At 41.8% G+C, this 15,589-nt stretch overlaps 1 protein-coding gene across 1 annotated transcript in view; it reads left to right on the forward strand.

The window, feature by feature from the left end:
* The first annotated feature begins 6,576 nt into the window (after nucleotides 1-6,576).
* The window catches only part of gys2 (glycogen synthase 2), a 36,910-nt gene continuing 27,897 nt past the window's right edge, over nucleotides 6,577-15,589 (forward strand). The window contains exons 1-4 of the mRNA XM_036577725.1: nucleotides 6,577-6,912; nucleotides 9,004-9,185; nucleotides 12,733-12,924; nucleotides 14,896-15,081. Of these exons, the coding sequence (XP_036433618.1) occupies nucleotides 6,792-6,912; nucleotides 9,004-9,185; nucleotides 12,733-12,924; nucleotides 14,896-15,081 (681 nt within the window). The 5' untranslated portion in view covers nucleotides 6,577-6,791. The remainder of the gene's footprint in view (nucleotides 6,913-9,003; nucleotides 9,186-12,732; nucleotides 12,925-14,895; nucleotides 15,082-15,589) is intronic.

Here is a 15,589-nt window from a genome sequence, read left to right on the forward strand (position 1 = left end):
TCTCAGTCCAGCAGTGACACTGACGTGGTGGTGGTGTGTTAGTGTGTGTTGCGCTGGTCTGAGTGGATCAGACACAGCAGTGCTGCTGGAGTTTTTAAACTCCTCAGTGTCACTGCTGGACTGAGAATAGTCCACCAACCAAAAACATCCAGCCAACAGCGTCCTGTGACCACTGATGAAGGACTAGAGGATGACCAACACAAACTGTGCAGCAGCAGATGAGCTATCCTCTCTGACTTTACATCTACAAGGTGGACTGACAAGGTAGGAGTGTCTAATAGAGTGGACAGTGAGTGGACACAGTGTTTAAAAACTCCAGCAACACTGCTGTGTCTGATCCACTCGTACCAGCGCAACACACACTAAGACACCACCACCACGTCAGTGTTACTGCAGTGCTGAGAATGATCCACCACCCAAATAGTACCTGCTCTGTGAGGGTCCATGGGGGTCCTGACAACTGAAGAACAGGGTAAAAGGGGGCTAACAAAGTATCAGAGAAACAGATGGACTACAGTCTGTAACTGTAGAACTACAAAGTGCACCTATATAGTAAGTGGAGCTGATAAAATGGACAATGAGCGTAGAAACAAGGAGGTGGTCATAATGTTATGCCTGACTGGTATATATATATATATATATAATATCAACACCAGCCACTCAAACTGCAACCTAAGACTGTGAAGGGCAATTAACTACCACACTTTTTTTTTACCACAGCATGAGATTAGCAGCATTTCTCAAAAAGGGAAAAGACCTGGAGTAACTAATACAGACTGACACCGTCTACAGAATGACGCATGACTTCAGAGGTAAAGGCGACTCCAGGGGGAGCAGCTACCAACTAAGTAGCTCCCTTTTGCTCATCTCTGTATACAGGATGCTTGGAGAAGAAAAGAGAGGAGGGGGCCTGCATGATGTCTGCAAGAGGAAGAGGAAACGTAATGGAGCTGTTGTAGCGCCGGTTTAAATGACAGTGATACAAATACAGACAGGTACACTGTAAAAAGTGAAAAGTGAGCTCAGCTTGAGGGGGAATTCCATGGATTTTTCTGCATAATTAACTGGTTAAGATATAAACAGAGTCGTTCAGAGTGGTTTGGTGTGAAACGTTCCGTTCTAGAGAAACTTACTGAGTCAGAACTGTTCACAGTGGTGGTGATAGGAACCAGACGTCCATCTCTAAAAGCTCCCTCAGAAAGTTATTACATGAAATGGTTATGAATTCACTGCCTGATGACTGAGATATGTAATGTGTAGGTTCTCTGGTGGTTTGGTGATTATTTGTGTATATATTTTGTGCACCAAGAGATTTTGGACAATTTCATGCTCCCAACTTTGTGGGAACAGTTTGGGGACGGCCCCTTCCTGTTCCAACATGACTGCGCACCCGTGCACAGAGCATGGTCCATAAAGACGATGAGCGAGTTTGGTGTGGAAGAACTTGACTGGCCTACACAGAGTCCTGACCTCAACCCCATAGGACACCTTTGGGATGAATTAGAACGGAGACTGTGAGCCAGGCCCTCTCATCCAACATCAGTGTCTGACCTCACAAATGCGTTTCTGGAAGAATGGTCGAAAATTCCCATAAACACTCCTAACCCTTGAGGAAAGCCTTCCCAGAAGAGTTGAAGCTGTTATAGCTGCAAAGGGTGAGCCGACATCATATTAAACCCTATGGATTAAGAATGGGATGTCACTCAAGTTCATATGCGTGTGAAGGCCGACGAGCCAATACTTTTGGCAATGTAGTGTATAATGAGATGCTGTATAACCAGGATTTGTGAGATGTCGTTATCATATCGCTCATGTTCTCCCCTTTCACTAACTCCTGCACTACGGTACGTTCATTTGTGAATCTGTGATTTCGTTGACGGAGTGCGTTTGTGTTTGGATCAGGTTTGTGTGTAGTTTCACTATAGAGTCGGCTGCTGCCCCTACAGGCTTTCTGTGCCAGAGACGCCACTGCTTACAGGACATCTATCAGTCTCGTTGTCTGTGGAAAATCCAAAAGATCTGGTTAGACAGTAATCACCCAGCACACGGCCTGTTCACCCTTCGGCCATCAGCAGGCGCATCCAGGCTAGAACAACCCAGCTAATGAACAGTTTCTACCCACAGGCTGTCAGGCTTCTGACCAAGCTGTGAAGCTGTGAGTCCTTCCCCCATTACCAGTTCACTCAGTCACTTTGTTAGTATTATTATTATATCAGTGCTATGGACAATAACACTCTAAAATATGTATATATTCCCTCTCTCAGATTATCCTTCGTCTAATATATTTGTACATAGTAGGAGTTTTTTACACAGGTCCCTCCTGTCTCTGTATATTTTATGTATTTTTATTATATTTCAGTTTTTTGGTTTTTTTTATGCTGCTGTAGAGTGATTAGCTGAGCCTCACCACAAGCATTTCAGCGTCCTGACATGTTACGCAAACAGACAGACAGACAGACAGACAGAGAGGTATACAGATAGATAGATAGATAGATAGATAGATAGATAGATAGATAGATAGACAGACAGACAGACAGACAGACAGACAGGCAGATATACAGATAGATAGATAGATAGATAGATAGATAGATAGATAGATAGATAGATAGAAATGCAGACAGACAGAAAGACAGATAGGCAGGCAGACAGACAGACAGATAGACAGACAGGCAGATATACAGATAGATAGATAGATAGAAATGCAGACAGACAGAAAGACAGATAGGCAGACAGACAGACAGATAGACAGACAGGCAGATATACAGATAGATAGATAGATAGATAGATAGATAGACAGACAGACAGACAGGCAGACAGATAGACAGACAGACAGGCAGATATACAGATAGATAGATAGATAGATAGATAGATAGATAGACAGACAGACAGACAGACAGACAGGCAGATATACAGATAGATAGATAGATAGATAGATAGATAGATAGATAGATAGATAGATAGATAGACAGACAGGCAGATAGACAGACAGACAGGCAGATATACAGATAGATAGATAGATAGATAGATAGATAGATAGATAGATAGATAGATAGACAGACAGACAGACAGACAGACAGATAGACAGGCAGATATACAGACAGACAGGCAGATAGATAGATAGATAGATAGATAGATAGATAGATAGATAGATAGATAGACAGATAGATAGATAGATAGATAGACAGACAGGCAGATAGACAGACAGACAGACAGACAGACAGACAGGCAGATAGATAGATAGATAGATAGATAGATAGATAGATAGATAGACAGACAGACAGACAGACAGACAGACAGACAGACAGACACTGTAAAGCTGTGAGTCCTTCCCCCATTACCCGTTCTCGCAGTCACTTTGTTAGTATTGTTTATTATATCATATCAGTGCTATGGACAATCCCACTAAGTCACTCTAAAATATGTATATATTCCCTCTCTCAGATTATCCTTCGTCTAATATATTTGTACATAGTAGAGTTTTTTACACAGGTCCCTCCTGTCTCTGTATATTTTATGTATATTTGTTATATTTGTTTTTTGTTTTTTTTTCTGCTGTAGAGTGATTAGCTGAGCCTCACCACAAGCATTTCAGCGTCCTGACATGTTACGCAAACGACAAGTACAATTTGAAACTTGAAACTAATAATGAAAATATCTGGTTTCGTACAGAGCTGCTGACGGATTTGGAGGGTATTTTGATTGGATAGAGTTCACACAGCTTGAGCAGGAAGCAAAGTCTTATAAAAAAGTCTGATCACTCGGCAGTCATCTTGGCAACACCGCCAGGCAGTTATTTCCAGTCATACAAGACCAGGCTCCTGTTATTTTAAATAGGGAGAGACCTAAAAACTGGAAACTGAAGGCCAAATTACTGACACATTTAAGGTCACTCATAAAATCTGATTGAATAGTTTGGGGTGTTTGGCTCAAATAACAAACAAAAAACATGTTTATTATACAGGTTATTCTGGCTACTGTGCTTGTGCAGGACTCGACAATGAGGGGGGGCTTTTGCTGTCTTCAAGTTGCCACCACAGTTCTGTATTTACTAGTGGAGAACCACAGATATTTCAATGAGCCCAGAGTTTCCAGTTCAGGGCATCAACAAAAAAGCAATAGTAGCTGCTGATAAGTTGGCTGTAAGGAAGAACACAGTGTAATAATCATATTTTTATACAAGCAACATAAACATCTCTGTTACAAACAAACACCTGAACTGTGTTTCAGTATAATTCTATGTTGTAAAAAAACAAATAATTTCAACCGTACTGCATTATATTAGATCAGCTGACAGACACTCAAATTATATATGAACACTGACTGAATCTGTGTGTCAAACAATGACAGATTTATTGTTTGTCCAGTGAAGGACAGCAAATAATACGGAGCCCCTAAGGGGCCGTGGCAAAAAAAAAAAAGTTAATGACATTCATTCCCTCGCAAATGTTTTGCGTTCCCTCACAAAATATATGCTCGTCAGACAGCAAGCAAACGTAGGACCAGAGGTGCCCAACGACATCGCCTACATTAGAGCTGTGTTTTTAGCATAGCTGACGTAAAAGCTGTTTTCCCAGTTTCTCCAGTCTGAGCTGAGTTTATTCAGCTGTTGTTCTCTGCATCTCTGTAAATGTAGCTTTTACTGTACGAGGACCCTCGACCTCAGTCTCAGTTAGAGTCACTAACGGCAGAATCATGTCTGATTTTGAGAAGCGACATGATGCCTTTATATTTCAATCCAAGATCAATGTCAAATTCAATGAGCTGCTCCATCTCTGAGCTGAAGCAAAGCACAGCTTTCGCAAGCGAATGCAAACCGTTTGCATCGTAATACAAAATATTTGCGAGGGAACGCATTTTTTGCGAGGGAACGCAAAACATTTGCGAGGGAACGCATTTTTTGCGAGGGAACGCAAAACATTTGCGAGGGAACGCATTTTTTTGTGAGGGAACACATTTTTCGCGAGGGAATGCAAATCATTTGCGAGGGAATGCATTTTTTTGCGAGGGAACGCATTTTTTGTGAGGGAACGCAAAACATTTGTGAGGGAACGCATTTTTTGTGAGGGAACGCAAAACATTTGTGAGGGAACGCATTTTTTGTGAGGGAACGCAATGTTATTAACTTTTTTTTTTTTTTAAACCACGGCCTCTTAGGGACTCATCACACATCAGTAAAATATGGAACATTGTTTCTGAATAACCACAGCTTTACCAACTGATAATGTCGATTTCATTATTATACTTATTTACTACCAAAATACTGACTTCTAAAAAACACTAATAAAGCAGAGGAAAATCACTGTTTTCAGATGTTTCTCATGTGGATGACATTTCTTTAACCTTTTTAACCCGTCTAATAAAAATGACCCAGAAATACCGGCTGATATTCTATGTTTTATGTGCATATTTTGTTCAGAAACCCTAATTCCACGCGCGCGCAGCAGAGATAACCTCCTTTTCCTCTCTGCGCGGATAATTAGGCCGCGCGCTGCGGCGCGTCTGTCAGTCTCAGTTCAGAAACAGCGGAATTATCACAAACTGCTTCAGACACCCGCGCGCGGCTCGTGTCTTCCCTCTTCATCTCGCGCTCCTGAAGTCCCCAGCTGTAACAAACAGCCGCTCTGCGTCCGCTCACAGCACTCTGGACTCTGATGACGCAATACCGTCAGCTTCGTAAAAATAAACAGGTGACGTAGACGGCGTCGAACACGCGTACGAGCGCTGCGTCACGACGCTGTTTGTTTTCCTTTGGAGAGCTTGTGGGGGTTTTACCCCCAGTGATCGTCCTGGGACCCGTAGAGGTACTAAACTACAGAGGTCACAAGTTCACCACCTGACAGACAGACAGACAGACAGGCAGACAGGCAGAGAGGCAGGCAAATAGATAGATAGATAGATAGATAGATAGATAGATAGACAGGCAGGATACAGACAGACAGGCAGGTATGCAGATAGATAGATAGAAAGACAGACAGACAGACAGAGAGGCAGGCAAACAGATAGATAGATCGACAGACAGACAGGCAGATAGACAGACAGACAGACAGGCAGAGAGGCAGGCAAACAGATAGATAGATAGAAAGACAGACAGACAGATAGACAGGCAGGCAGACAGACAGACAGACAGGTATGCAGATAGATAGATAGATAGATAGATAGACAGACAGACAGACAGACAGGCAGGATACAGATAGATAGATAGACAGGCAGGCAGACAGACAGGCAGGATACAGATAGATAGATAGATAGATAGATAGATAGATAGATAGATAGATAGATAGACAGATAGATAGATAGATATTTTGCATTGTTTAGTTATTTAATGTATTTAAATAACTTCATTTACCAAAAACTTTAGTCACAAAAACTAAAATGAGCCAAATTACTCTGAATGTTACTAAACAAGAAAAAAAGTCTTACTAAACCACTATTTAATCAAATTTTGGTCTCGTATGAAAATTTTTGAATGTGCTGCTGTGAACGTGCCGCCTTTCAAATAAGGGTTCATTTTACACAGACGTTTACGCGTGCTCCACGGTGGGGGCGTGTCCGCTCACCCCGTGCTCACCAGCTCGTGCAGCCCGTGTGTTGGGGCCAAGGGCCAGGGGGGCACAGCAGTGGCTTTAAAGAGGGGCAGCAGCCGATCCCTGCGGCAGCTTTACCATCAGCTCCAAGAGAGCGAGAGAGAGAGAGAGGAGAGAGAGAGAGAGAAACACACAGAAAGAGAGAGAGACAGATAGAAAGAGAGAAGGAGTAAAAAAGTGCCTGTCCGTCTCAACCAGAAAGCAGCCATGCCGCTGACCAGGTCACTGTCCATGGGCTCTTTGAGCGGCCTGCCGCTGTGGGACCAGGAGGAACTCCCCGTGGAGGACCTGCTGCTGTTTGAAGTGGCGTGGGAGGTCACCAACAAAGGTAACCGTGAGTGGGTGAGCTTTAGAGTGGTGAGATTCTAGATTCACTGTATAAAATGTTTGACCTTCTATAGTTTCACTCATATTCAACTCTTTAGTAATTATTATGACTCTACAGACCTGCAGAATGTATAGAATGTGGATTTGTACATTACACGAGAGAGAGAGAGAGAGAGAGAGAGAGAGAGAGAGAGAGAGAGGGCAGGGTTAGTGTCTGACTGAACGAGTATTCACCCCAGACTCTCGTGAACGAAAACTTGACAGATGTGACATGAAAGCAGCTATCTGCTCCTGCGGTGAACAAATATTGCAATGTGGAGTCAGCTGAGTTAAATATTAAGCAGCAGACAGACGGGCAGGTTTGGTGCTTGAAAAGTTGGTTCATTTGTGAAACACTGAGACTGTGATTTATATTAACCTGCATGGACTAATTCATTCTGTTCCGGTTCCTATTTGTGTGAAAGTACACTGTTAGAAATAAAGGTTCTGTTCAGGTACATTTCTCGTTCATCAAGGTACAAACAGTGTAAATGTTCCCTCAAAGCTCCAACAGTGGTTTTAAGGTCTGATTGTGAACCTTAAGTCAGTTTTTCCAGGTGAAAAGTTCGTATTTGTACCTTTTCATAACCGAATGTTTTAAACAGAACAGTAAAATAAAAGCCTGGAGACGAGACGGGGTGTGTGGAGTCAGTACAGCTTAGAACATATCATTTCAGTGGATTATGGTTCAGTTATGTTCCCTGACTAAAGGTACTGAGATGGACCCTTGAGGGTCCCACCCCAGTGACAAGAGGGGAACTGACCCAGAGACAGTTTAGTACCTTTATTTCTGAGAGTGCACAAAGAAATTATACTTAAGTGAATGTATGAGGAAACAGGAGTTTCTAAAACTAGAGCTCAAAAAATGATTAAAAGCTGCAGAGAGAACAACCTAACAACCACCTGGAAGACCTGGTCGACCCCAAAACTGCCCCCATCTGATAAACAGCAGTTTCATCTGTGAGAGAGAGGAGAAAATCAAGCTCTTGAAACAGATCTGGAAAAAATGTACATGTAAACATGCTCCAGTGTATAAATGTAAAAATGTGATGTTTTAAAATCAAATTAAAGTCACTTCATGCTTTTTAGAACAACTTTAACCCTGAACACAAGCTGATCACTCCCAGACTGGCAACTCTAATGTGCGGTAGTGGCCCTTGCACAATGATAAATTAGCATGTGTTAATTATATGACAAATATGTCAATTATATTAAACTATAATTATGGACAGTTTCATTTTACGGTGAAAAGAATTTAAAAACTCAACTGGCAACAGAAAAATAGAAGTCATTTCCAGTCAAAACAGCCATTAAATACAAGTTATTCATTTTTCAGGAGATATTTCTGAGGAGATTAGACATAAATCAGATCTATCAAAACTGATTAAAATCTACAGAGAAAATGTGTCTCCTAACAACCACCTGGAAGAGCTGGTCGACCACAAAACAGCCCCATCAGATAAGCAGCACTTAAAGCTTTCATCTCTGAGAGAGAGGAGAAAATCAAGCTGCTTCAGATCTGAAAACATCCACAGGTGTTTCTGTCCATCCTTCCACTGTGAGAAGACGACTCAGCGCTGTGGGTCTGAAAGGATGTGTAGCTGATCAAGAAGAACCTCACTGAGAAAAGGAGACGGACACATCAAACAAAGAAGCTGAACGATGGACTGATCGCCCCAGAGTCCAGACCTCAACACCACTGAATGTGTTTGATTACTTCAGAAAATGATCAACCAGCTTCTAAGAGTGAACTTTGGAGGTGTGTCTGCAGATTCTTTGAGGAGCTGAAAGTGAGTCTCTTGAACAGAACAGAAGCTGGAATAAATGGAAAGAGTGACTCACTAAACACTGAAAATATGATATTATATTTAATGTCGAGGCTTCTGTCTTATTATCTATTGAATAACAAATAATTTCTGACGCTGATGGACGAACGACTTGTATTTAACAGCTGTTTTGACTGGAAATTAAATACATGGATGGTGGTCTCTGACTTTTGCGCATTACTGTATATATACATATAGATCCCGTGTCTGTTTTTTTTTTACTTAAGTGGGTGGAATATACACCGTCATCCAGACCAAGGCCAAGATCACCGTGGACGAGTGGGGGGAGAACTTCTTCATGATAGGTCCTTACTACGAGCACAACTTCAAGACCCAAGTGGAGCAGTGTGATCCCCCCAACGCCGCCATCAAAGCAGCCATGGAGTCCATAAAAAACAACGGCTGCCAGGTAGGCCGTCCTGCAGAGGGCTGGGAAACTGAGATGAGGTCACAGTTAGCTTTAGAGTTTAGCCTGTAAACTCGACAGTAAAAGGAATTTGCTCTCAGAAATATCAGTGCACGTTTCGAGTGCCTGAAGAGGCTAATAATCATTGAAGTACAGGTCAATACAGGTCAGATAACGAGAAAAATCAGCACTGCAGATCTAATTACATGTTTGTAAACATTTGAGTTGCCTTACCGTGTTATTTCAGCCACCCTCTGTTGAATTGTTCCATGCAGGTACATTTTTCGTTTATCAAGGTACAAACAGTGTAAATGTTCCCTCAAAGGTACAACAGTGGTTTTAAGGTCTGATTGTGAACCTTAAAGTCAGTTTTTCCAGGTGAAAAGTTCGTATTTGTATCTTTTCATAACCGAATGTTTTAAAACAGAACAGTAAAATAAAGTCCTGGAGACGAGACGGGGTGTGTGGAGTCAGTACAGCTTAGAACATATCATTTCAGTGGATTATGGCTCAGTTATGTTCCCTGACTAAAGGTACTGAGATGTACCTTGAGGGACCCACCCCAGTGACAAGAGGGGCACTGACCCAGTGACCGTTTAGTACCTTTATTTCTGAGAGTGTACAAAGAAATTATACTTAAGTGAATGTATGAGGAAACAGGAGTTTCTAAAACTGGAGCTCAAAAAATGATTAAAAGCTACAGAGAAAACAACCTAACAACCACCTGGAAGACCTGGTCGACCCCAAAACTGCCCCCATCAGATAAACAGCACTTAAAGCTTTCATCTTTGAGAGAGAGGAGAAAATCAAGCTGCTTGTAAACATACTCAGGTGTACAGAGGTAAAAATTTGATTTTTTAAAGAAAATTACAAGTCAATATTGCTTTTTAGAACAACTTTAACCCTGAACACAAGCTGATCACTCCCAGACTGGCAACTCTGCCTCATCTAAACCCTTATTCAGCAAACTTATCTGAACATTGAGGTGACTAATGTGTGGTAGTGGACCTAGTACAATGGTAAATTAAAATGTGTTCATTATATGACATATATATTAATTATATCAAACTATATTTATTTATTTAAGCTTTAAGTGCTTGTTCTGTCAGTCAGACACGAGAGAGATTTTGACATTCATGGAATTTAATTTTGGACAGTATGAAGGTGCAACGTGACTCTGAAGCAATGTGAGCCTATTTTTGACTGTTTAATGTTGCATGCCTTGGCAAACCAAACGGGCTTTGTTAAGGCATACAGATCCAAGGCCTTTCAGCACTGGAGCAGGTGAGTTATGATGACTGAAGGACAGGTTATTTAAAATGGGTTGTTGGCATAAAAAGGTTTTCTTCTCAAAAGAGTGTACACTGCAAACAGTGGATCAGGTTTGAACCGATGTAAAATATTGCGTTTGTTTATGTAGTCTATTTATTTAGCTCTGCATTGTTTCATCGAGTTTAAATTAAATCTAGCTTTAGCCGCTCCCGCTTTTCTAGGAGCATGTGAGTTCAGTAGGGGCTGACCTTGGTTCTGCGTCTTGTATGCTGTTGTGTGGTCATAGTAACGTAGTTACCTTGAATTCATACTTATTTTGGCCAGCAGATGGAAGTATGAGCCTTCAAAAACCTGCTGAAAGCGCTCAGCCTGTCTTATAACACTAGAGGGAGTGAGTGACTGGCTGTTAAACCAGATCAAAATCAGCAGGTTGAGCTCTGGCTGTTTGGCTTTTTGGAGCAGATAGACAGAGTGAAAGAGTTGGAAAACATTGCGATGTTGGCAGGGAGAGAGACTCAGGAGAGGCCATGGTTCTGCTGTGAAAAATGCTCTTTATTAAACACACCAGCATAAACGAACACACAGAACACTGAACTTGAGGGGGAGGTCACCACTAGCCACACGCTTCACGCCAACAGTGACCCTTCCACACACAAAAACCCTCAACCGCCTGTACTAAATAACAAAAACAGCACATATGCATAACTTTAACTAACAGACAGCAACGTAAAACAACACACCATGTGCCTTTGTGTGTGATCATCTGCATAGCCACGCCTCCAGAGTCTCTCAGAGCCAGCGCCAGCCAGTAACGGCTTGCCACAGTATGTTCACTGGCCACTTTATTGGGCCCAGCTACCTTGTATCAGCACTCATTGTCCATTTTATCAGCTCCGCTGACCATATAGGAGCACTTTGTAGTTCTACAGTTACAGACTGTAGTCCATCTGTTTCTCTGCAGACTGTGTTAAGTCTTCAATGCTCAGGACCCCCAAGGGACCCCCACAGAGCAGATATTATTTGGGTGGTGGGTCATTCTCAGCACTGCAGTGACACTGACGTGTTAGTGTGTGTTGTACTGATGCGAGTGGATCAGACACAACAGTGCTGCTGGAGTTTTTAAACACTGTGTCCACTCATTGTCCACTCTACTAGACACTCCTACCCTGTTGGTCCACCTTGTCGATGTAAAGTCAGGGACAGTTTGCAGCTGCACAGTTCTGCCACCAACACTTATTGAAATGTATAAGCTATAAGGGGACATACTACACGCTTCACAGTGGACACTCTCTCTACCAGCTAAGATGATCTTAACACCAAGGTGCCTTTGGGAAACTGGGCCCAGACAGATCAGCTGAGCATTTTGGAATAATGACCATTCGTTATAGATTCACTGCATCAGTTTTCCTCCTTTTTACTGCCACAAAGATCATTTTTGATGCTAATGTTAGCACCAAGCTACATGTGGTGTATATGTACTGTTCTCATAGGCTTAATACCACTTATAGTAACTTCACAGACATTTGAAGCCTGTAAGAGATGTTCAGATACCATATTCTTCATTTTGTTGTATGATTTTATTGAAAGTCCTCGTAGTAAAGCCTTTGCTTAGCCTGGTGTGTGGTCATAACAATAATAACAACAACAACAATAATAATAATAAAAATCAATAATAACAATAATAGGTTTCAACACAAGGATTTCACAATTACAACAAAGGCCTGAATCCTGTTCATGCGATTTTCTTCTCTTTCAATGATAAACAGCACTACTTCAGTACTAATAGCACCTCCTTGTGGAGAATATGTAGACTGCTAAATGTGAAGGGGTGAGTGAGTGAGGGAGCATTTGCTTTGCCTCAGGTGAGGTCACCTTGATGACCCTTGCTTTAGTCCTTCATCAGTGGTCGGTTTCTGGCCACGGGATGTTATTGCCTGGATGTTTTTGGCTGGCGGGCTATTCTCTGCTGCTCAGTGGTGGTCCTGTAGGGGTCCTGACCATTAAAGAATGGGGTGGGGGGTTACCAAAGTGTGCAGGAGAACAGCTGGACTACAATCTGTAATTGCACCTGTATGAATAGCGGACCTGATAAAATATACAGTGTTTGTAGATACAAAATAGATGGACACAATAAAGTTACCAGTGAGTGTAGATTAATACGGAGTAAATTAGATGAGAGTGTAGCATAGAAATATGAGATAGCATTATTCAGAATCAAGCTGTTCTCTTACAGGTCAGCTTCTTGGACACTTATCTCAGTGTGTGCATGTGTGTGTAGGTCCACTTTGGCCGATGGCTCATAGAGGGGACTCCCTATGTGATCCTCTTCGATATTGGAGCAGCTGCCTGGAACCTGGATCGCTGGAAGGGAGACTTGTGGAACACCTGTGGCATCGGGCTGCCTTACCACGACCGAGAGGCCAATGACTCGCTCATTTTGGGCTCACTCGTGGCCTGGTTCTTCAAGGAGGTGAGAGAAACACATTCCTAATCTTTCAGCCAGGCCTTTGTTCAGGGTGTTCCTTGAGGGTTTTCCCAGCTCTGTGAGAGACCAATCACTTTTTTGTTTGACTGTAATTGTAGCTTCAAAGGAAAAGCAATTTTCAACCTAATTTCTATTTGCCGTATCTATATCATGCTGCCCGAATGCCTTGGGCAATAGACCACTGTAGTCGTGCATCATTCTGTAGTCCTTATGCCCATATTAGGAGCTCCGGGTCTAAGCTCCGTTTCTCTATGGCCAGAATGAATAGGGTTTTCAAAAAATCACCTCTATCGTCCCCCCTGTGTTAAATAAAAGTTGTGCTACCTTATCAAAATGTTCTATATACCTGTAAATGAAACCTCTAGGTGGGATATTTTGATGGGGTGAAACTCCTTATCAAAAATACTACTCGTCTTAAAACTACGAGGCTGAATTTAGCTTCTTTTTTCGCAGCTTCTTGTTTGAATCTTCCCGTTCCACCTTAAGCAGCAGCTGTGACCAGCTATCGTAAACATTAGCGAACGAGACAAAATACTGACCTGTTGGTTCTGTGCAACAGCAAAAATACGTTACTGTTACTCAGCTGTTAAGCGGAAATATCAGGCCTTTCAACCCTCCATGAAGCTGAAGTCAGCTTCTTTTTCTCCGGCTACTAGTTCAAATTTCCCCGTTCCACCTTAAATGGCGCAGCAGTTCAGAACATGACTGCTGCACCAAGTCGAACAAAAAGCTGGCGAATGTCCTGAGAAAATGTCCTCCGAAAAATGTTACCAGCATTAAAATAATTATGAGGATATTCTGAGAGCCTAAATCCATTTATCAGGGGGTGAGCAGTGATTATTAAGCTGAGTCTGTACTGGATCAGCCTGACTGCAGGTCTGTTTGTAGATCTTTTCAAATCAAGCTAAAAGGAGAGATCTATGGTGTTTCAGTGAGAATCAGATGAAGAACAGAGAACTGCAGGGAAACCTGCTGATTTTGTTCTGACTCCTTTTCTTCTGCCCTCAGTCTGAACATGGAAATGTACACTGACAAAGCCTGATTAAGGAGGCTGCCAGTCCATTCAGTGTGCAGTAGCTTTAGCTCACATGTAGCAATATTCATATTTCAGCTCTTTAACGACCTCGTAATTCAGAGGATCCAGTGATATTCGAGAGAAGAATGTTCACAGGACAAAACGTGTCGGGTTCTGAACATGTTTATTTAACACAGGGGGCGATAGAGGCGACTTTTTCCAAAAATCCCTATTCATTCTGACCATAGAGAAACGGAGCTCAGACCCGGAATTCCTAATATGGGCATAAGAACACGGCGCCGACTACAAAATGATGACACGACTACAGTGGTCTATACTTTCGATGCATTTCTCTAAACAGCAGAAAACCAGTTGACTTAAAACTTACTTGTAATAGAAGCCGATGTGCAGTGGCTGAATTCCATGAAGAAATGATTGTAATATGTTCACAATCTAACAATACAAGAATTAGAGACGTACACAAAAGAATATATTACCAGGGACATATTATTAAGTTTTTTTCAACTTTTGTGCTCTCACTGGAGCAAGAATAGTTCAGGTTACTTTTCCACTGATGTTTCAAACTTTCTGCAAGGATAAATGAGTAACAAAAATAGTTCTATATAGTTCTACATAGAACCTTTTTGAATAGGGTTCTATAAAGCACCAAAAAGGGTTCTATTGTTACGATGTCTAGCCCATAGCAATAGAAAAACCCTTTTTGGTGCTATATAGAACCCTTTTCAAAGAGGTTCTATATAGAGCCATATAAATACACTCTCAATCAATCTGAAGAAACATTTCACCATGGAAAGAACCCTTTAAGCATGAAATGGTTCTATATATAACTCAAGGTTCTAATTAGGTTTACTAAAGAACCCTTGAAGAACCATCTTTTTGTGTGTAGCAGAGCGAACACTGATGTTACTCTCTGTCTGTAGTTGACAGACCGGCTTCAGGACAAGCCCAACGTAATTGCTCATTTCCATGAGTGGCAGGCGGGAGTGGGGCTGGTGCTGATCCGCTCCCGTAAGCTGCCCATGGCAACCGTCTTCACTACACACGCGACTCTCCTGGGCCGTTATTTGTGCGCTGGAAACGCAGATTTCTACAACAACCTGGATAAGGTGAGACCAAGTGCTTTCATATCACCAATACTACACCACTGGAAATGGATCACTTCATCTTCATAACTCTCAGGTATAATAAACACAAAAGAGGTTAAATATACAGCAGATTCCATAATTAGGGGAGAACGGGGCGCATTTTGTTTTTTGTTGAATAATTAAAAAAATATTTAAGTTGGAATAATCATATTTTTATACAAACATCATATAAATCTCTGCTACAAACCAACACTTTAACTTTGTTTCTAGCTTCTACTGTTCATGTACAATTCCACCCAAAATAAGGGGGAGTGCAGTGTTACAGTTTAGCCCATGGTTGGGTTCACTGTAACAGACAAAGGGTCAGTTTAACACCTGCTAGAAAAGTCTGATCAATCAGTGCAAACAGAGTTAATTCAGTATAATTATATACTGTAAGAAATATATTTTCCAACCAAGCTGCATTATACAGATTCAAAAAGATTAATCAGATTTCAAAGCGCCATATTTTTGCAACCGTGAGGCGCCG

This window comes from Colossoma macropomum, unplaced genomic scaffold (assembly GCF_904425465.1).
Source record: "Colossoma macropomum unplaced genomic scaffold, Colossoma_macropomum, whole genome shotgun sequence".
In the NCBI taxonomy this organism is placed as follows: Eukaryota; Metazoa; Chordata; class Actinopteri; order Characiformes; family Serrasalmidae; genus Colossoma; species Colossoma macropomum.